A 24,249-nucleotide genomic window follows, 5' to 3' on the forward strand; every position below is an offset into this window, starting at 1 on the left:
GTTAGTAACAAGAGTCTTATACAGAGAGCTGTTAGTAACAGAAGAGTCTTATACAGAGAGCTGTCAGTAACAGGAGAGATTTATACAGAGAGCTGTTAGTAACAAGAGTCTTATACAGAGAGCTGTCAGTAACAGAAGAGTCTTATACAGAGAGCTGTCAGTAACAGGAGAGATTTATACAGAGAGCTGTTAGTAACAAGAGTCTTATACAGAGAGCTGTTAGTAACAGAAGAGTCTTATACAGAGAGCTGTCAGTAACAGGAGAGATTTATACAGAGAGCTGTTAGTAACAAGAGTCTTATACAGAGAGCTGTCAGTAACAGGAGAGCCTTATACAGAGAGCTGTTAGTAACAAGAGCCTTATACAGAGAGATGTTAGTAACAAGAGCCTTATACAGAGAGCTGTCAGTAACAGGAGAGCCTTATACAGAGAGCTGTTAGTAACAGAAGAGTCTTATACAGAGAGCTGTCAGTAACAGGAGAGTCTTATACAGAGAGCTGTCAGTAACAGGAGAGATTTATACAGAGAGCTGTTAGTAACAAGAGTCTTATACAGAGAGCTGTTAGTAACAGAAGAGTCTTATACAGAGAGCTGTCAGTAACAGGAGAGATTTATACAGAGAGCTGTTAATAACAAGAGTCTTATACAGAGAGCTGTCAGTAACAGGAGAGCCTTATACAGAGAGCTGTTAGTAACAAGAGCCTTATACAGAGAGATGTTAGTAACAAGAGCCTTATACAGAGAGCTGTCAGTAACAGGAGAGCCTTATACAGAGAGCTGTTAGTAACAGGAGAGCCTTATACAGGGAGCTGTCAGCAACAGGAGAGCCTTATACAGAGAGCTGTTAGTAACAGGAGAGCCTTATACAGAGAGCTGTTAGTAACAAGAGCCTTATACAGGGAGCTGTCAGTAACTAAAGAGCCTTATATAGAGAGCGGTTAGTAACAGGAGAGCCTTATACAGAGAGCTGTTAGTAACAGGAGAGCCTTATACAGAGAGATGTTAGTAACAGGAGAGCCTTATACAGAGAGCTGTTAGTAACAGGAGAGCCTTATACAGGGAGCTGTCAGTAACAGGAGAGCCTTATACAGAGAGCTGTTAGTAACAGGAGAGCCTTATACAGAGAGCTGTTAGTAACAAGAGCCTTATACAGGGAGCTGTCAGTAACTAAAGAGCCTTATATAGAGAGATGTTAGTAACATAAGAGCTTTATACAGAGAGAAGTCAGTAACATAAGAGCTTTATACAGAGAGCTGCCAGTAACAGGAGAGCTTTATACAGAGAGGTGCTAGTAACAGGAGAGCCTTATACAGAGAGCTGTCAGTAACTGAAGAGCTTTATACAGAGAGCTGCCAGTAACAGGAGATCCTTATACAGAGAGGTGTTAGTAACAGGAGAGCTTTATACAGAGAGATGTCAGTAACAGGACAGCTTTATACAGAGAGATGTCAGTAACAGGAGAGCTTTATACAGAGAGGTGTCAATAACAGAAGAGCGTTATACAGAGAGGTGTCAGTAACAGGAGAACTTTATACAGAGAGCTGCTAGTAACAAGAGAGCCTTATACAGAGAGCTGTCAGTAACAGGAGAGCCTTATACAGAGAGCTGTTAGTAACAAGAGCCTTATACAGAGAACTGTCAGTAACAGATGAGCTTTGAACAAATAAATATCAATAGCAAACTTAGAAGAGTCTGATACAGAGATTTGTTTAAAGGGATTTGTAACCCAAAATGTTTCTTTCATTAATCAGATAGAGCATGTGATTTTAAACAACTTTCTAATTTACTTCTATAAATTTTTCTTCGTTCTCTTGGTATATTTTGTTGAAAAGCAGGGACGTTAGCATAGGAGCCGGCCCATTTCTTTAGCACTATTTAATAAAAACAATATATTATTCTTCATTCAGTCCTATATAACAGAAACAGATTTAACAGATTTTTATTTATATTGGTTTATTAAGTTATTTTCTGTCTAATGTTTGTGAGTTACTTTCAATAAAAGTGCGGTTATTTATTTTATTGGCGTGTAGTTTTTCATTTCACATTAATTAAATTCATTAAAAGTCTAATATTAATACAATTATAGAAAAAAACATAATTTATGTAAGAACTTACCTGATAAATTCATTTCTTTCATATTAGCAAGAGTCCATGAGCTAGTGACGTATGGGATATACATTCCTACCAGGAGGGGCAAAGTTTCCCAAACCTCAAAATGCCTATAAATACACCCCTCACAACACCCACAAATCAGTTTAACGAATAGCCAAGAAGTGGGGTGATAAGAAAAAAGTGCGAAAGCATAAAAAATAAGGAATTGGAATAATTGTGCTTTATACAAAAAAATCATAACCACCACAAAAAAGGGTGGGCCTCATGGACTCTTGCTAATATGAAAGAAATGAATTTATCAGGTAAGTTCATAAAGAAATTATGTTTTCTTTCATGTAATTAGCAAGAGTCCATGAGCTAGTGACGTATGGGATAATGACTACCCAAGATGTGGATCTTTCCACGCAAGAGTCACTAGAGAGGGAGGGATAAAATAAAGACAGCCAATTCCGCTGAAAAATAATCCACACCCAAAATAAAGTTTAAATGATAAGCAGAAGATTCAAACTGAAACAGCTGCCTGAAGTACTTTTCTACCAAAAACAGCTTCAGAAGAAGAAAACACATCAAAATGGTAGAATTTAGTAAAAGTATGCAAAGAAGACCAAGTTGCTGCTTTACAAATCTGATCAACCGAAGCCTCATTCCTAAACGCCCAGGAAGTAGAAACTAACCTAGTAGAATGAGCTGTAATCCTTTGAGGCGGAGTTTTACCCGACTCGACATAAGCATGATGAATTAAAGATTTCAACCAAGATGCCAAAGAAATGGCAGAGGCCTTCTGACCTTTCCTAGAACCGGAAAAGATAACAAATAGACTAGAAGTCTTTCGGAAATTATTAGTAGCTTCAACATAATATTTCAAAGCTCTAACAACATCCAAAGAATGCAATGATCTCTCCTTAGAATTCTTAGGATTAGGACAGAATGAAGGAACCACAATTTCTCTACTAATGTTGTTAGAATTCACAACCTTAGGTAAAAATTTAAAAGAAGTTCGCAACACCGCCTTATCCTGATGAAAAATCAGAAAAGGAGACTCACAAGAAAGAGCAGATAATTCAGAAACTCGTCTGGCAGAAGAGATAGCCAAAAGGAACAAAACTTTCCAAGAAAGTAATTTGATGTCCAACGAATGCATAGGTTCAAACGGAGGAGCTTGAAGAGCCCCCAGAACCAAATTCAAACTCCAAGGAGGAGAAATTGACTTAATGACAGGTTTTATACGAACCAAAGCTTGTACAAAACAATGAATATCAGGAAGATTAGCAATCTTTCTGTGAAAAAGAACAGAAAGAGCAGAGATTTGTGCTTTCAAGGAACTTGCAGACAAACCTTTATCCAAACCATCCTGAAGAAATTGTAAAATTCTCGGAATTCTAAAAGAATGCCAGGAAAAATGATGAGAAAGACACCAAGAAATATAAGTCTTCCAGACTCTATAATATATCTCCCTAGATACAGATTTACGAGCCTGTAACATAGTATTAATCACAGAGTCAGAGAAACCTCTTTGACTAAGAATCAAGCGTTCAATCTCCATACTTTTAAATTTAAGGATTTGAGATCCTGATGGAAAAAAGGACCTTGCGACAAAAGGTCTGGTCTTAACGGAAGAGTCCACGGTTGGCAAGAGGCCATCCGGACAAGATCCGCATACCAAAACCTGTGAGGCCATGCTGGAGCTACCAGCAGAACAAACGAGCATTCCTTCAGAATCTTGGAGATTACTCTTGGAAGAAGAACTAGAGGCGGAAAGATATAGGCAGGATGATACTTCCAAGGAAGTGACAATGCATCCACTGCTTCCGCTTGAGGATCCCTGGATCTGGACAGATACCTGGGAAGTTTCTTGTTTAGATGAGAGGCCATCAGATCTATTTCTGGAAGTCCCCACATTTGAACAATCTGAAGAAATACCTCTGGGTGAAGAGACCATTCGCCCGGATGTAACGTTTGGTGGCTGAGATAATCCGCTTCCCAATTGTCTATACCTGGGATATGAACCGCAGAAACTAGACAGGAGCTGGATTCCGCCCATACCAGAATTCGAGATACTTCCTTCATAGCCAGAGGACTGTGAGTCCCTCCTTGATGATTGATGTATGCCACAGTTGTGACATTGTCTGTCTGAAAACAAATGAACGATACTCTCTTTAGAAGAGGCCATGACTGAAGAGCTCTGAAAATTGCACGGAGTTCCAAAATATTGATCGGTAATCTCACCTCCTGAGATTCCCAAACCCCTTGTGCTGTCAGAGACCCCCAAACAGCTCCCCAACCTGTCAGACTTGCATCTGTTGAAATTACAGTCCAGGTCGGAAGAACAAAAGAAGCCCCCTGAACTAAACGATGGTGATCTGTCCACCACATCAGAGAGTGTCGTACAATCGGTGTTAAAGATATTAATTGAGATATCTTTGTGTAATCCCTGCACCACTGGTTCAGCATACAGAGCTGAAGAGGTCGCATGTGAAAACGAGCAAAGGGGATCGCGTCCGATGCTGCAGTCATAAGACCTAGAATTTCCATGCATAAAGCTACCGAAGGGAATGATTGTGACTGAAGGTTTCGACAAGCTAATATCAACTTTAGACGTCTCTTGTCTGTCAAAGACAGAGTCATGGACACTGAATCTATCTGAAAACCTAAAAAGGTTACCCTTGTCTGAGGAATCAATGAATTTTTTGGTAAATTGATCCTCCAACCATGATCTTGAAGAAACAACACAAGTCGATTCGTATGAGATTCTGCTAAATGTGAAGACTGAGCAAGTACCAAGATATCGTCCAAATAAGGAAATACCACAATACCCTGTTCTCTGATTACAGACAGAAGGGCACCGAGAACCTTTGTAAAAATTCTTGGGGCTGTAGCTAGGCCAAACGGTAGAGCCACAAACTGGTAATGCTTGTCTAGGAAAGAGAATCTCAGAAACTGATAGTGATCTGGATGAATCGGAATATGCAGATATGCATCCTGTAAATCTATTGTGGACATATAATACCCTTGCTGAACAAAAGGCAGGATAGTCCTTATAGTTACCATTTTGTTTTGAATGTTGGTATCCTTACATAACGATTCAATATTTTTAGATCCAGAACTGGTCTGAAGGAATTCTCCTTCTTTGGTACAATGAAGAGGTTTGAATAAAACCCCAGCCCCTGTTCCAGAACTGGAACTGGTATAATTACTCCAGCCAACTCTAGATCTGAAACACATTTCAGAAATGCTTGAGCCTTCGCTAGGTTTACTGGGACACGGGAAAGAAAAAATCTCTTTGCAGGAGGCCTTATCTTGAAGCCAATTCTGTACCCTTTTGAAACGATGTTCTGAATCCAGAGATTGTGAACAGAATTGAACCAAATTTCTTTGAAAAAACGTAATCTGCCCCCTACCAGCTGAACTGGAATGAGGGCCGCACCTTCATGTGGACTTGGGAGCTGGGTTTGGTTTTCTAAAAGGCTTGGATTTATTCCAGACTGGAGATGGTTTCCAAACTGATACCGCTCCTGAGGATGAAGGATCAGGCTTTTGTTCCTTGTTGTGACGAAAGGAACGAAAACGATTATTAGACCTAAATTTACCTTTAGATTTTTTATCCTGTGGTAAAAAAGTTCCTTTCCCTCCAGTAACAGTTGAGATAATAGAATCCAACTGAGAACCAAATAATTTATTACCCTGGAAAGAAAGGGAAAGCAGAGTAGACTTAGAAGACATATCAGCATTCCAAGTTTTAATCCATAAAGCTCTTCTAGCTAAAATAGCTAGAGACATATACCTGACATCAACTCTAATGATATCAAAGATGGCATCACAAATAAAATTATTAGCATGTTGTAGAAGAATAATAATGCTATGAGAATTATGATCTGTTACTTGTTGCGCTAAAGCTTCTAACCAAAAGGTTGAAGCTGCAGCAACATCCGCTAAAGATATAGCAGGTCTAAGAAGATTACCTGAACACAAGTAAGCTTTTCTTAGAAAGGATTCAATTTTCCTATCTAAAGGATCCTTAAAGGAAGTACCATCTGCCGTAGGAATAGTAGTACGCTTAGCAAGAGTAGAGACAGCCCCATCAACCTTAGGGATTTTGTCCCAAAATTCTAATCTGTCAGATGGCACAGGATATAATTGCTTAAAACGTTTAGAAGGAGTAAAAGAATTACCCAAATTATTCCATTCCCTGGAAATTACTTCAGAAATAGCACCAGGGACAGGAAAAACTTCTGGAATAACTACAGGAGATTTAAAAACCTTATCTAAACGTTTAGATTTAGTATCAAGAGGACTAGAATCCTCAATTTCTAATGCAATTAGGACTTCTTTAAGTAAAGAACGAATAAATTCCATTTTAAATAAATATGAAGATTTATCAGCATCAACCTCTGAGACAGAATCCTCTGAATCAGAAGAACCAATATCAGTATCAGAATGATGATGTTCATTTAAAAGTTTTAAAAGACTTTTTACGTTTACTAGAAGGAGGAATAACAGACATAGCCTTCTTAATGGATTTAGAAACAAAATCTCTTATGTTATCAGGAACACTCTGAGTATTAGATGTTGACGGAACAGCAACAGGTAATGTAACAGTACTAAAGGAAATATTATCTGCATTAGCAAGTTTGTCATGACAAACAGTACAAACAACAGCTGGAGGAACAGATACCAAAAGTTTACAGCGGATACACTTAGCTTTGGTAGCTCCAGCACCAGGCAGGGATATTCCAGAAGTATCTTCTGACTCAGCTTCAACGTGGGACATCTTGCAATATGTAATAGAAAAAACAACATATAAAGCAAAATTGATCAAATTCCTTAAATGACAGTTTCAGGAATTGGAAACAAATGCCATAGAACAAGCTTCTAGCAACCAGAAGCACAAAATAATGAGACTTAAATAATGTGGAGACAATAGTGACGCCGATATTTTTTTAGCGCCAAAAAAGCCGCCCACATTATTTGGCGCCTAAATGCTTTTGGCGCCAAAATGACGCCACATCCGGAACGCCGACACCTTTGGCGCAAAAAAACGTCAAAAATGACGCAACTTCCGGCGACACGTATGACGCCGGAAACAGAAAAAAAATTTGCGCCAAAAAAGTCCGCGCCAAGAATGACGCAATAAAATGAAGCATTTTCAGCCCCCGCGAGCCTAACAGCCCACAGGGAAAAGTCAAATTTTTAAGGTAAGAAAAAATGATTTATTCATATGCATTATCCCAAATATGAAACTGACTGTCTGAAATAAGGAATGTTGAACATCCTGAGTCAAGGCAAATAAATGTTTGAATACATATATTTAGAACTTTATATAAAAATGCCCAACCATAGCTTAGAGTGTCACAGAAAATAAGACTTACTTACCCCAGGACACTCATCTACATGTAGTAGAAAGCCAAACCAGTACTGAAACGAGAATCAGTATAGGAAATGGTATATATAAGAGTATATCGTCGATCTGAAAAGGGAGGTAAGAGATGAATCTCTACGACCGATAACAGAGAACCTATGAAATAGACCCCGTAGAAGGAGATCACTGCATTCAAATAGGCAATACTCTCCTCACATCCCTCTGACATTCACTGCACGCTGAGAGGAAAACCGGGCTCCAACCTGCTGCGGAGCGCATATCAACGTAGAATCTAGCACAAACTTACTTCACCACCTCCATAGGAGGCAAAGTTTGTAAAACTGATTTGTGGGTGTGGTGAGGGGTGTATTTATAGGCATTTTGAGGTTTGGGAAACTTTGCCCCTCCTGGTAGGAATGTATATCCCATACGTCACTAGCTCATGGACTCTTGCTAATTACATGAAAGAAAACAGAATTTATGTTTACCTGATAAATTACTTTCTCCAACGGTGTGTCCGGTCCACGGCGTCATCCTTACTTGTGGGATATTCTCTTCCCCAACAGGAAATGGCAAAGAGCCCAGCAAAGCTGGTCACATGATCCCTCCTAGGCTCCGCCTACCCCAGTCATTCGACCGACGTTAAGGAGGAATATTTGCATAGGAGAAACCATATGGTACCGTGGTGACTGTAGTTAAAGAAAATAAATTATCAGACCTGATTAAAAAAAAAAACCAGGGCGGGCCGTGGACCGGACACACCGTTGGAGAAAGTAATTTATCAGGTAAACATAAATTCTGTTTTCTCCAACATAGGTGTGTCCGGTCCACGGCGTCATCCTTACTTGTGGGAACCAATACCAAAGCTTTAGGACACGGATGAAGGGAGGGAGCAAATCAGGTCACCTAAATGGAAGGCACCACGGCTTGCAAAACCTTTCTCCCAAAAATAGCCTCAGAAGAAGCAAAAGTATCAAACTTGTAAAATTTGGTAAAAGTGTGCAGTGAAGACCAAGTCGCTGCCCTACATATCTGATCAACAGAAGCCTCGTTCTTGAAGGCCCATGTGGAAGCCACAGCCCTAGTGGAATGAGCTGTGATTCTTTCGGGAGGCTGCCGTCCGGCAGTCTCATAAGCCAATCTGATGATGCTTTTAATCCAAAAAGAGAGAGAGGTAGAAGTTGCTTTTTGACCTCTCCTTTTACCGGAATAAACAACAAACAAGGAAGATGTTTGTCTAAAATCCTTTGTAGCATCTAAATAGAATTTTAGAGCGCGAACAACATCCAAATTGTGCAACAAACGTTCCTTCTTCGAAACTGGTTTCGGACACAGAGAAGGTACGATAATCTCCTGGTTAATGTTTTTGTTAGAAACAACTTTTGGAAGAAAACCAGGTTTAGTACGTAAAACCACCTTATCTGCATGGAACACCAGATAAGGAGGAGAACACTGCAGAGCAGATAATTCCGAAACTCTTCTAGCAGAAGAAATTGCAACTAAAAACAAAACTTTCCAAGATAATAACTTAATATCAACGGAATGCAAGGGTTCAAACGGAACCCCCTGAAGAACTGAAAGAACTAAATTGAGACTCCAAGGAGGAGTCAAAGGTTTGTAAACAGGCTTAATTCTAACCAGAGCCTGAACAAAAGCTTGAACATCTGGCACAGCGGCCAGCTTTTTGTGAAGTAACACAGACAAGGCAGAAATCTGTCCCTTCAGGGAACTTGCAGATAAACCTTTCTCCAATCCTTCTTGAAGGAAGGATAGAATCCTAGGAATCTTAACCTTGTCCCAAGGGAATCCTTTAGATTCACACCAACAGATATATTTTTTCCAAATTTTGTGGTAAATCTTTCTAGTTACAGGCTTTCTGGCCTGAACAAGAGTATCGATAACAGGATCTGAGAACCCTCGCTTCGATAAGATCAAGCGTTCAATCTCCAAGCAGTCAGCTGGAGTGAAACCAGATTCGGATGTTCGAACGGACCCTGAACAAGAAGGTCTCGTCTCAAAGGTAGCTTCCAAGGTGGAGCCGATGACATATTCACCAGATCTGCATACCAAGTCCTGCGTGGCCACGCAGGAGCTATCAAGATCACCGACGCCCTCTCCTGATTGATCCTGGCTACCAGCCTGGGGATGAGAGGAAACGGCGGGAACACATAAGCTAGTTTGAAGGTCCAAGGTGCTACTAGTGCATCCACTAGAGCCGCCTTGGGATCCCTGGATCTGGACCCGTAGCAAGGAACTTTGAAGTTCTGACGAGAGGCCATCAGATCCATGTCTGGAATGCCCCACAGCTGAGTGACTTGGGCAAAGATTTCCGGATGGAGTTCCCACTCCCCCGGATGCAATGTCTGACGACTCAGAAAATCCGCTTCCCAATTTTCCACTCCTGGGATGTGGATAGCAGACAGGTGGCAGGAGTGAAACTCCGCCCATAGAATGATTTTGGTCACTTCTTCCATCGCCAGGGAACTCCTTGTTCCCCCCTGATGGTTGATGTACGCAACAGTTGTCATGTTGTCTGATTGAAACCGTATGAACTTGGCCCTCGCTAGCTGAGGCCAAGCCTTGAAAGCATTGAATATCGCTCTCAGTTCCAGAATATTTATCGGTAGAAGAAACTCTTCCCGAGACCAAAGACCCTGAGCTTTCAGGGATCCCCAGACCGCGCCCCAGCCCATCAGACTGGCGTCGGTCGTGACAATGACCCACTCTGGTCTGCGGAATGTCATCCCTCGTGACAGGTTGTCCAGGGACAGCCACCAACGGAGTGAGTCTCTGGTCCTCTGATTTACTTGTATCTTCGGAGACAAGTCTGTATAGTCCCCATTCCACTGACTGAGCATGCACAGTTGTAATGGTCTTAGATGAATGCGTGCAAAAGGAACTATGTCCATTGCCGCTACCATCAACCCGATCACTTCCATGCACTGAGCTATGGAAGGAAGAGGAACGGAATGAAGTATCCGACAAGAGTCTAGAAGTTTTGTTTTTCTGGCCTCTGTCAGAAAAATCCTCATTTCTAAGGAGTCTATTATGGTTCCCAAGAAGGGAACCCTTGTTGACGGAGATAGAGAACTCTTTTCCACGTTCACTCTCCATCCGTGAGATCTGAGAAAGGCCAGGACAATGTCCGTGTGAGCCTTTGCTTGAGGAAGGGACGACGCTTGAATCAGAATGTCGTCCAAGTAAGGTACTACAGCAATGCCCCTTGGTCTTAGCACAGCTAGAAGGGACCCTAGTACCTTTGTGAAAATCCTTGGAGCAGTGGCTAATCCGAAAGGAAGCGCCACGAATTGGTAATGTTTGTCCAGGAATGCGAACCTCAGGAACCGATGATGTTCCTTGTGGATAGGAATATGTAGATACGCATCCTTTAAATCCACCGTGGTCATGAATTGACCTTCCTGGATGGAAGGAAGAATTGTTCGAATGGTTTCCATCTTGAACGATGGAACCTTGAGAAACTTGTTTAAGATCTTGAGATCTAAGATTGGTCTGAACGTTCCCTCTTTCTTGGGAACTATAAACAGATTGGAGTAGAACCCCATCCCTTGTTCTCTTAATGGAACAGGATGAATCACTCCCATTTTTAACAGGTCTTCTACACAATGTAAGAATGCCTGTCTTTTTATGTGGTCTGAAGACAACTGAGACCTGTGGAACCTCCCCCTTGGAGGAAGTCCCTTAAATTCCAGAAGATAACCTTGGGAGACTATTTCTAGCGCCCAAGGATCCAGAACATCTCTTGCCCAAGCCTGAGCGAAGAGAGAGAGTCTGCCCCCCACCAGATCCGGTCCCGGATCGGGGGCCAACATTTCATGCTGTCTTGGTAGCAGTGGCAGGTTTCTTGGCCTGCTTTCCCTTGTTCCAGCCTTGCATTGGTCTCCAAGCTGGCTTGGCTTGAGAAGAATTACCCTCTTGCTTAGAGGACGTAGCACCTTGGGCTGGTCCGTTTCTACGAAAGGGACGAAAATTAGGTTTATTTTTTGCCTTGAAAGGCCGATCCTGAGGAAGGGCGTGGCCCTTACCCCCAGTGATATCAGAGATAATCTCTTTCAAGTCAGGGCCAAACAGCGTTTTCCCCTTGAAAGGAATGTTAAGTAGCTTGTTCTTGGAAGACGCATCAGCCGACCAAGATTTCAACCAAAGCGCTCTGCGCGCCACAATAGCAAACCCAGAATTCTTAGCCGCTAACCTAGCCAATTGCAAAGTGGCGTCTAGGGTGAAAGAATTAGCCAATTTGAGAGCATTGATTCTGTCCATAATCTCCTCAAAAGGAGGAGAATCACTATCGACCGCCTTTATCAGCTCATCGAACCAGAAACATGCGGCTGTAGCGACAGGGACAATGCATGAAATTGGTTGTAGAAGGTAACCCTGCTGAACAAACATCTTTTTAAGCAAACCTTCTAATTTTTTATCCATAGGATCTTTGAAAGCACAACTATCCTCTATGGGTATAGTGGTGCGTTTGTTTAAAGTGGAAACCGCTCCCTCGACCTTGGGGACTGTCTGCCATAAGTCCTTTCTGGGGTCGACCATAGGAAACAATTTTTTAAATATGGGGGGAGGGACGAAAGGAATACCGGGCCTTTCCCATTCTTTATTAACAATGTCCGCCACCCGCTTGGGTATAGGAAAAGCTTCTGGGAGCCCCGGCACCTCTAGGAACTTGTCCATTTTACATAGTTTCTCTGGGATGACCAACTTGTCACAATCATCCAGAGTGGATAATACCTCCTTAAGCAGAATGCGGAGATGTTCCAACTTAAATTTAAATACAATCACATCAGGTTCAGCTTGTTGAGAAATGTTCCCTGAATCAGTAATTTCTCCCTCAGACAAAACCTCCCTGGCCCCATCAGACTGGGTTAGGGGCCCTTCAGAAATATTATTATCAGCGTCGTCATGCTCTTCAGTATCTAAAACAGAGCAGTCGCGCTTACGCTGATAAGTGTTCATTTTGGCTAAAATGTTTTTGACAGAATTATCCATTACAGCCGTTAATTGTTGCATAGTAAGGAGTATTGGCGCGCTAGATGTACTAGGGGCCTCCTGAGTGGGCAAGACTCGTGTAGACGAAGGAGGGAATGATGCAGTACCATGCTTACTCCCCTCACTTGAGGAATCATCTTGGGCATCATTGTCATTGTCACATAAATCACATTTATTTAAATGAATAGGAATTCTGGCTTCCCCACATTCAGAACACAGTCTATCTGGTAGTTCAGACATGTTAAACAGGCATAAACTTGATAACAAAGTACAAAAAACGTTTTAAATTAAAACCGTTACTGTCACTTTAAATTTTAAACAGAACACACTTTATTACTGCAATTGCGAAAAAACATGAAGGAATTGTTCAAAATTCACCAAATTTTCACCACAGTGTCTTAAAGCCTTAAAAGTATTGCACACCAAATTTGGAAGCTTTAACCCTTAAAATAACGGAACCGGAGCCGTTTTAAACTTTAACCCCTTTACAGTCCCTGGTATCTGCTTTGCTGAGACCCAACCAAGCCCCAAGGGGAATACGATACCAAATGACGCCTTCAGAAAGTCTTTTCTAAGTATCAGAGCTCCTCTCACATGCGACTGCATGCCATGCCTCTCAAAAACAAGTGCGCAACACCGGCGCGAAAATGAGGCTCTGCCTATGCTTTGGGAAAGCCCCTAAAGAATAAGGTGTCTAAAACAGTGCCTGCCGATAATATTATATCAAAATACCCAGATAAAATGATTCCTCAAGGCTAAATATGTGTTAATAATCAATCGATTTAGCCCAGAAAAAGTCTACAGTCTTAATAAGCCCTTTTTGAAGCCCTTATTTACGATCGTAATAAACATGGCTTACCGGATCCCATAGGGAAAATGACAGCTTCCAGCATTACATCGTCTTGTTAGAATGTGTCATACCTCAAGCAGCAAGAGACTGCTCACTGTTCCCCCAACTGAAGTTAATTGCTCTCAACAGTCCTGTGTGGAACAGCCATGGATTTTAGTGACGGTTGCTAAAATCATTTTCCTCATACAAACAGAAATCTTCATCTCTTTTCTGTTTCTGAGTAAATAGTACATACCAGCACTATTTCAAAATAACAAACTCTTGATTGAATAATAAAAACTACAGTTAAACACTAAAAAACTCTAAGCCATCTCCGTGGAGATGTTGCCTGTACAACGGCAAAGAGAATGACTGGGGTAGGCGGAGCCTAGGAGGGATCATGTGACCAGCTTTGCTGGGCTCTTTGCCATTTCCTGTTGGGGAAGAGAATATCCCACAAGTAAGGATGACGCCGTGGACCGGACACACCTATGTTGGAGAAAACTATTTTAAAATCATTTGGGAAAAAAAGTCATTTTTGGTTTCGGCCAAGGGCAATTTTCAGTTTCGGTCCAGAATTTTTATTTCGGTCCAGAATTTTCATTTTGTTGCATCCCTTATTTAAAGTGAATGTAAACTTTCATGAATCAGTGCCCGGTTTTTAAAAATACTATTAAAAACAGGGGCACTTTCATTAATGAAACTTTACATTGCAGCAGTTTTTTTTAAATACTTTTCTGCAGCAAAGCCGGATCGGCGATCCCCCTTCCGCTTCTCATGCTGTACTTAGCACAGCAATGACGAAACTGGCTTCATCCAATCACGGCATGGCCTCACGAGATGGACGCTCTGGGGTGCATGCCATGATTGGAGGAAGCCGGATTCATCATTGTTGACGTAAGTACAGAGGAGCTGCGGGGGGGGGTCGCCGATCCGACTTTGCTGCAGAAAAAGGTGGCGATTGTTGGTGGCGTGGGAGGGATACGAGGGAGGCGGGTGGGCGGCCCATTGCTGCAGGCGAGTTCCGGATCCGGGAGTGCCGGCAGAAGGAGAGCGGGCGTGCGCGAGGGGTGGGAGCGCGCTACTGTGATCGAGGGTGAGAGAGGGAGGGGGGAAATAAGTGTTGGGAAAACAGATCTGGGAGGTGGAGGTGGGGAGTGTATTGAGGGGGGCAGCTACACTACAGAAAAATGGGAGGTTTATTTTTTTTTTCATAAAAACAAGCACATATTGTAGCAAACTGGATACTGGCAGACAGCTGCCAGTACCCAAGATGGTGACAAATAGGTAGAGGGGGGAGGGTTAAAGAGCTGTTTGGGGGGGGATCAGGGAGGTTGGGGGCTTAAGGGGGAACCGACACTGCAGAATATATATGAAAAAAAATAATTAAAAAACAAACAAAAAAACTTTTATTTTAGTACTGGTAGACTTTCGGTGACAATTGTGGAGTCGGGGAGGGAAGGGAGCTGTTTGAAAGGGGAGGGATCAGGGGGTGGGATGTTACAGGTGGGAGGCTGATCTCTACACTAAAGCTAAAATTAACCCTACAAGCTAACTAATTAACCCCTTCACTGCTGGGCATAATACAAGTGTGGTGCGCAGCGGCATTTAGCAGCCTTCTAATTACCAAAAAGCAAAGCCAAAGCAATATATGTCTGCTATTTCTGAACAAAGGGGATCCCAGAGAAGCATTTACAACCATTTGTGCCATGATTGCACAAGCTGTTTGTAAATAATTTCCGTGAGAAACCTAAAGTTTGTGAAAAAGTTAACGATTTTTTTTATTTGATCGCACTTGGCGGTGAAATGGTAGCATGAAATATACCAAAATGGGCATACATCAATACTTTGGGTTGTCTACTAAAAAAATATATATACATGTGAGGGGTTATTCAGAAATTTCTGACAGATATCAGTGTTAAAATGTAACTATTGCTAATTTTGAAAAAAAAAATGGTTTGGAAATAGCAAAATGCTACTTGTATTTATTGCCCTATAAATTGCAGAAAAGCAAAGAACATGTAAACATTGGGTATTTCTAAACTCAGGACAAAATTTAGAAACTATTTAGCATGGGTGTTTTTTTGATGGTTGTAGATGTGTAACAGCTTGTGGGGGAAATGTGTTTTTTTTTCAATTTTTTCATCATATTTTATATATTTTTTTATAGTAAATTATAAGATATGATATAAATAATGGTATCTTTAGAAAGTCCATTTAAGGGTGATACAATGGTATATCATATGTGTGGGTACAGTAAATGAGTAAGAGGAAAATTACAGCTAAACACAAACTCCTGGTCCCAAACGGTAAGAACATTGAAAAGTGCTGTGGTCACTAAGGGGTTTAAAATTGAATTACCATTTATAAAAAAAAATATTGAAAATTGAATTAGCCAGTTATAATGTCTAAATAACATAACTGGAAAAAACACTTTCCAAAGAAATGAAAATATAAAAGATAATTCTAAGGACTCACAATATAGAAAAAGAGAAAAAGAGTCACAATAAATATATTAAAACATATTTAAATTCTACCTTGGATCAGCTTAACTTCAGCTAAAACTTAACTTTTAATTAATAAATCTATAAAAAAGTTAACATAAAACACTTTAAAATGCAATAACTAAAATAACCAAAACACAAAATAATTAACAGGCAATTCCTGAACCATGTGAAAGTTGTCCGGTGTTCTTTTTAATCAGATAACAAACTAAAGTTTACTGCATTAACAGTCTACTGGGGACATTTCCTACACCTGAAACAACAAATGGAATACAGCACCCACCAGTCACAGGAACACGGAAAAGGCTTACCAAGCCCAGCAGAACATCCACAAACAAAGAGTTTCTCCAGCTGTGATATAAAAAGACCTTTATGGCTTATGCAGGGTCTATAGACAAAGCAACGTTTCGGGCTAACACTTAGCCCTTTCTCAAAAAGGAGAGGGCCAAGTGTTAGCCCGAAACGTTGCTTTTTTATTTAGGGACATTCCCTACACCATTAGCACTATGATTCTGTGAAATCCGATAAACTTGGGATTCTCAAAGGCGGCTTTGAGAAAGCTCTGACTGGTGAAACGCGCGTCAGCCATGAGCCAAGAGCTATGGGGGTATGAGAAGAGTCTATTGATATTTATTGGTATTTTGACGGTTTGATAATGGTTTATTTGCCTTTTTTTTCTACACATCATATTCATAATGATAAGCCTACTACAGTATGCTAACTTGGGTATTGGTACGAATAAGAATGTATTTTTCTTTTTTTAATGATATTTATTGTGAGATTGTTTTGCAATATTGTGAGTGCCTAGAAATGTCTATATTTCCATCACTTTAAAGATCACACCTTGTATACTGTGCACAGATCCGGAGACATTTATAAAAATACATTACACATTTGTTAAAGGGACATTCAATTTGTCTTTTATGATTCAGACACACCATCCAATTTTAAACAACCGTCCAATTTACTTCTATTATCACATTTTCTTTGTTCTCTTGGTATCCTTTGTTACAAAGCAGGGAAATAAGCTCAGGAGCGTGCACGTGTCTGCAGAACTACATGGCAGCAGTTTAGCAAGAATATTATAGCAAGAGCACAAGATGGTAGCACATTTTTTTTCTGCCATGTAGTGCTCAAGCCACGTGGACGCTACCTACCTAGATATCTCTTCAACAAAGAATGACATGAGACTGAAGCAATTTTGATAATAGAAGTAAATTGGAAACCTTTTTAAAATTGTACTCTAAATCTGAATCATGAAATAAAAAGGCTGGGTTTTATATCCCTTTAATAGAAGTTTATAAAAACATGACAGAGTTTCTAAACTATAATTTATTTTTTAAATAAATAAAAAGAAAGGGCTCACTTATGTTAACATGTATTGCTTGTGGGGGAGAATATAACAAAGTGATATAACTGAAGATATCAGATATATTAAGGGATTTAATAAAGGTCAGACAATTGTTTTCTTTCTTTAATAATTTAGACTTGAATACAGTTCTACAAAAATTATATCACAATCACCTACAAATAACAGGGGCATTTTTATCTGTGTGTTTTACTGGAAAGAGATGATGGCTCCTTTTCTGTAATAAAAACCTCCCTGTGACTAGTAGGGAAGCTGATTTGTTTCCCTCAGGCACATCACTCACGTGCACTCACCTGTACTGATATTGTCACTGATTTCCTGCTTCACAGCTTCCTGCTGACTCTTTACATACAGATCATTTGCTTGTTCAGCATTAAGTGTAACTTCAGTCTTAACATCACCTGCATAGAACATATAAAATATGGTCACAGTTTAGCTTTTTAGCACTGCACAAGGAAGTTGTAATATTAGACGCACACACACTCACTAGCACAATGTTCCCCTCAGACACATCAGACATGTACACTCACTTGGTCCATGCACTACTCAGACACATCACACACGTACACTCACCTGTACTGATATTGTCACTGGTTTCCTGCTTCAAAGCTTTCAGGTCATTAGTCTGTTCAGCATTAAGTGTGACTTCAGTCTTTTTTCAAAAATAGTTTTATTTTACAGATAATAAAGTTATACATCATAAGTGCACTTTTGATAGGATTACAAGTCAATATGACTTTACAGCTGTATGGGTTGTACATGTACAGTGCTGTTTACAAATATGCATGTAGTGAGAAAGGTAATGAACAATAAATCATATAGTAACAGATTAAACGAATAAACAACAAACACAACAAAAAACAACACATTGTGCTTCCTGTGGCCCCTCATGTTTTCCCCCTCTGGTATCTCATGGTCGGTTTCCACCTCCTCTGACAGTATCTAGTGTCGTATGTTTCAGTGTTTTATATCCTATTGGTATCAAACTTATTCCTCAAGTATTCTTCCCATAAAATCTTAATCTGTATGTACTTGTCTAACCTTCGTTGTTTAAGGTAGTGGTATTCCTCTAGCTGTATAGTGCGATTGCACTCCTGAACCCATTGCGCAGCGGTTGGGATTATAGAACTTTTCCAGTTCTTGACTATTAGTTTCTTAATGCTGTTACTTGCTATGTTAAATAATTTAGTTTGTTCTGAAGTGAATTTTTTGGGGACTAAGTGAAATAGCCACAAGAGTGGGTCTATTGGTAAGGCTTTATCTAGTAACTTTGATGTTTCCTTTGAGATTTCATCCCATATTGGGGTTATTTTAGGGCAAAGCCACCAGATATGTGCCATATGGCCGATTTGATCATGGCACCTCCAGCAGAGGTTGGAGGCTTCTCTGAATATTTTCTGGCATCTTGATGGAGTAAGATACCATCTATGGAGAATTTTCAGGTTTAACTCAATGAGATTACTAGATGTGGCGGATCTCTTAATGGCTATAAATATCTTAGAGGCGTCGATGTGTGATATCTGAATTCCCAATTCCTCCCCCCATCTGTTGATGAAGTGAGGGGTGTGACCTGGTGGATTTTGTTTCAGTAGTGCATAAATCATTGATAAGGTGTGTTTTGTAGGAGATTCTTTATGGCATAGGGACTCGAATGTCGTTAGTGGCCTCAGCATATTCCTTTTATGCGGATGTCCTGACAGGTAATTGTAACACTGCATATAAAAATACCAATCTCTGAAGCAATTAAAGCCTTGTTTAAGTGTGACTTCAGTCTTAACATCACCTGCATAGATCATGTAACTATAGTCACAGTTTAGCTTATTAGCACTGCACAAGGAAGTTGTAATATTATACACTGACATACACTTACCTGCGCCCTGTGACTAGTAGGGAAGCTGATTTGTTTCCCTCAGTCAAATCACTCACGTGCACTCACCTGTACTGATATTGTCACTGATTTCCTGCTTCACAGCTTCCTGCTGACTCTTTACATACAGATCATTTGTTTGTTCAGCATTAAGTGTGACTTCAGTCTTAACATCACCTGTATAGATCATATAAATATGGCCAAATTTTAGCTTTTAGCACTGTGCAATGAAGATGTAGACACACACATACACTCACCTGTGACCTTCGTCCCTCAGACTCGACTCACACATACACTCACTTGTGCCCTGCACCCCTCAGACATATCATGCATGTACACTCACCTGTACTGATATTGTCACTGATTTCCTGCTTCAGAGCTTCCAGGTCATTAGTCTGTTCAGCATTAAGTGTGACTTCAGCCTTAACATCACCTGCATAGATCATATAAATATGGTCACAATTTAGCTTTTTACAAGAAGTTGTAATATTAGACGCACACAAATACTCACCTGTGCAATACCACATCCCTCAGGCACATCACACATACACTCACCTGTACTCTGCAAACCAAGACACATCACACACATATACACTCACCTGTACTCTGCAACCCTCAGACATGTACTACACGTACACTCACCTGTGGCCTGCTTCCCTCAGACACGTCACACGAATACACTTACAGGTGCCATGCGTCCCTTGGATAGGTGACACACATACACTTTCCTTGCCTTGATTTGCTCAGACACGTCACTAATATACATTTGTTTGTGCCCCTTAGATACATCATACACTCACTTGTACCCTGTGTTCCTCAGGCACATCACACACTTGTACATTTACCTGAACCCTTAAACCTGCAAATGTCTGCAGAACTAGATGGCAGCAGTTTTGTAAGAATATTTTGCATTCGCAACAGTACTAGATGGAAGCACATTTATTGGGCATGTTGTGCTCAGAACATGCGCACGCTACCTATCTAGGGAACCTTTTTAAAATTGTCTGAATCATGCACGAAAAATATTGGGTTTCAAGTCCCTTTAATAGAAGCTTCAAAAACATGACAAGGTTTGTAAACTATAATTTATATATAAAATTATACCCTGCACCCCTCAGACATCACACGTACACTCACCTGTACCCTGCATCCCTCAGACACATCATACACATATACTCACCTGTATCCTGCACCCCTCAGACACATCATACACATATACTCACCTGTACCCTGCACCCCTCACACACATCATACACATATACTCACCTGTACCCTTCACCCCTTAGACACATCATACACATATACTCACCTGTACCCTGCACCCCTCACACACATCATACACATATACTCACCTGTACTCTGCACCCCTCACACACATCACACACGTACACTCACCTGTACCCTGTATCCCTCAGACACATCACACACGTACACTCACCTGTACCCTGTACCCCTCAGACACATCACACACGTACACTCACCTGTACCCTGTATCCCTCAGGCACATCACACATGTACACTCACCTTTGCCCTGTATCCCTCAGACACATCACACATGTACACTCACCTGTGCCCTGTATCCCTCAGACACATCACACACGTACACTCACCTGTGCCCTGTATCCCTCAGACACATCACACACGTACACTCACCTGTGCCCTGTATCCCTCAGACACATCACACATGTACACTCACCTGTGCCCTGTATCCCTCAGACACATCACACACGTACACTCACCTGTACCCTGTATCCCTCAGACACATCACACATGTACACTCACCTGTGCCCTGTATCCCTCAGACACATCACACACGTACACTCACCTGTACCCTGTATCCCTCAGACACATCACACACGTACACTCACCTGTGCCCTGTATCCCTCAGACACATCACACATGTACACTCACCTGTACCCTGTATCCCTCAGACACATCACACACGTACACTCACCTGTGCCCTGTATCCCTCAGACACATCATACACGTACACTCATCTGTGCCCTGTATCCCTCAGACACATCACACATGTACACTCACCTGTACCCTGTATCCCTCAGACACATCACACACGTACACTCACCTGTGCCCTGTATCCCTCAGACACATCATACACGTACACTCATCTGTGCCCTGTATCCCTCAGACACATCACACATGTACACTCACCTGTGCCCTCAGACACATCACACATGTACACTCACCTGTGCCCTGTATCCCTCAGACACATCACACACGTACACTCACCTGTGCCCTGTATCCCTCAGACACATCACACATGTACACTCACCTGTGCCCTGTATCCCTCAGACACATCACACACGTACACTCACCTGTGCCCTGTATCCCTCAGACACATCACACACATAGTTACAAGAATAGTCTATACCCTAAGTAGGTAGAGACTGAAAGAATGCACTTGGGTAGCACTTCTGTTCCCAAAATTATGATTAGGATTGAAATGAAACTTAAACAACCACTGTAAGCCAAAGGGTTGATGGAGAAATTAAAACATAACTTTTATTAACTCTTTACTGGATAAAAATATAATGTGTAAATGTGTGCACTTTAAAAACACATAGTAACTCTACTGAGGATAAGAGTGGCTCTGAGTATTAGGTAGATAAATTGCCTCGGACTTGAACTATTGTTGAGGTATGTTTGTATTAAATAATGTAAATCTTCCAAGTAGGTAATGTACTTTTATTAATCGATGTTTTACACCACTGCATGGTTCAAGATTCTCTAATACAGCTATTCACATATAAAATTGGGCAGCCATATGTGGATTGTATATACTTTGCTGAAAGGATTATTTCTCTCCTTTCTTATTATTATCTTGTTGTTGGGTCAATCCTCCTTAGGTTGTAAGATAAATTAAGGATTAGTATCTGTGAGGAATACTAGTAACTATTGTCCTGAATCAAGTTTATGGTTAATATATATCAGGATAGAAAAATCTCTATAAATGAGTTGTTCAATCCTCAAGTTAGATTACTAGGTCCAAGAAAGCTGTAGATTCACAATTAGTATTAAACTCAATAGTTATTTGTTTTCCCCTTGTCACTTCAATTGCAGTAAATTATACTATTAGTTTATATATATAGTAACAGTATATATTGTTTTCTCACAATTCCATTTTTGTATTCAGTGGACCACAGAGGTGGCTCAAATGGCCTTATTGTATATCTATTTTTTATTTTTTAATATATACTGTATAATTGAGCTATTATTGCAACAGGGGTTATAGACAGTTTAATTAACATATGAAATGTATAGGTGCTTGGTGTACTTTAACACAACTTTGTCTTACAAGTAGACAGTTTGTGCTTTAATTAATAGTGGTGTTAATACTTCACTGGTTTTGAACTCCAGTGATTTATATTCAGTGGTCAATGTTGTCAGGCTCTCTCTATCAACTGTTATATCTTAGGTCTCCTGACAGACTGATTTGGTAATATTATTACACTTACAATCGCCCACAATTAACAAATATTGGCACGGTACTTTAGATTGCAGCTGTCATCTCCTATATTGTAATGTTGGAGATGGGGTAGTTAGGACGATCTGTATGAGATAAGTTTAATTATCAAGAGTACTTTGTCTAGCTAGCTTTTATACTATACGGTGTTCACTTTATAGGCAGCAACATTTTTGAATGTTAAATCTAATGATTTATTTATAATTGTATATAGTAATTGTTGTAGCAGCAATATCTTTACAATATTGTATCTTGGGTAACCCTCATAAATATGTGTCTACAACTAATTACTAGTTGAATACATGCAGATATGTTATCAAAGTGTACACTGAAGTAGTCAAAGTAAGCGGCTAGCTGCTATGACTTTAAAGTATTAGACAATGATTTGTCTGTAATTTTTTATCTAAAGTAACCCTTATAGGGATTAGCCGTTATGATATTGAGCGACTATAACGTTTAGGATACTTGTGATTAAATAATCAAAAGAAAAAGCTAAACCGGCCGGTATAGACGACTAGCCGCTGTAATCTTGTATTATTAACAGAGGATTCTTTAGTATATATCAGGGCTGTCAATTCACGCAACTAGCAGTTGTAGTTTTATAGTATCAACTAGCCACTGAAATCTTGTATTATTAACAGAGGATTCTTTAGTATATGTCAGGGCTGTCAATTCACGCAACTAGCGGTTATAGCTTTATAATATCAACTAGCCACTGAAATCTTGTATTATTAACAGAGGATTCTTTAGTATATGTCAGGGCTGTCAATTCACGCAACTAGCGGTTATAGCTTTATAATATCAACAAGTGATTTGCCCTTAACACTTTGCCACTGACACTTAGAAAGATTACTTAAATTCTGGTCCAAGTTGCCACTATATTAATAAGTTAATTCGAGTTAGCTATGCTGTTAAAAAAGAAACTAAACAGGGTATTAACAGATACCCATCCCTAACATGTTTCGCCGATAGCGTTTCGGCTTTTTCAAAGGTGACGCGCGCCGGCGTCTCAGGGTATTTTAATTCTTAGGCATCAGCCCATTGGCTATAATTGAACCAATCGTGGGGCTCTGAAAAACTGGAGGAGGCGTAATTTACACTTGATTGACAGTTGTGACTTGAAACATTTTGCCGTGCTGATTGTTTGCTATTGATTCAGTGAATGGCAACAGTCAAGTGACATTAGAGTAATATCTAATGCACTATCCACGGAGGATTTTGTTTTGATTCTTGTTGAACTAATACTGCATTGGGAGATTTTTTTTATTTATCCCAAGCTTATATACACATTGGTTATTTGACAAAAGTTTTTCTCTATCTAAGGGAGGAATATGTTAATCAGAATAAATTTATTGTTTTCTTCTTCCCAAGGTTATAAACCAGTGGTAATGGTATCAAAATTACATGCATTTATTTTGGAAAGTTCACTTGTTACAAGTTGTTGTTTTGTCATATATTATAAATCCTTCCCTATATGTTGTCAATTTCAACGTATTGTTTATTTTTAGGCTTTTTTTGCTACTGTTGTTAATAAAGACTGTACTTATTAATAAAATTGCTACAGTTAAGATGGAGTTAGAATAGCTGTAACCTAATATCTATTATTGAAAATTTGTAATAATCCTATTATATAATAGTGGAGCTATTATTCTCTCATATTATAAAATATTGGCTTTTCATGTTTAATGAATGCAACATGCCATGTCACGAGTAATAGTGG

The 24,249-nt window shown here is 40.1% G+C and overlaps 1 protein-coding gene across 1 annotated transcript in view; it reads right to left on the reverse strand.

Moving 5' to 3' along the window:
- The window catches only part of LOC128657327 (gastrula zinc finger protein XlCGF57.1-like), a 136,555-nt gene that overhangs the window by 80,413 nt on the left and 31,893 nt on the right, over positions 1 to 24,249 (reverse strand). The window contains exons 5-7 of the mRNA XM_053711628.1: positions 19,392 to 19,481; positions 19,118 to 19,225; positions 17,475 to 17,582 (exon numbers count right to left, since the gene is read on the reverse strand). Of these exons, the coding sequence (XP_053567603.1) occupies positions 17,475 to 17,582; positions 19,118 to 19,225; positions 19,392 to 19,481 (306 nt within the window). The remainder of the gene's footprint in view (positions 1 to 17,474; positions 17,583 to 19,117; positions 19,226 to 19,391; positions 19,482 to 24,249) is intronic.

The sequence above is a fragment of the Bombina bombina genome, chromosome 4 (assembly GCF_027579735.1).
Source record: "Bombina bombina isolate aBomBom1 chromosome 4, aBomBom1.pri, whole genome shotgun sequence".
NCBI lineage: Eukaryota > Metazoa > Chordata > Amphibia > Anura > Bombinatoridae > Bombina > Bombina bombina.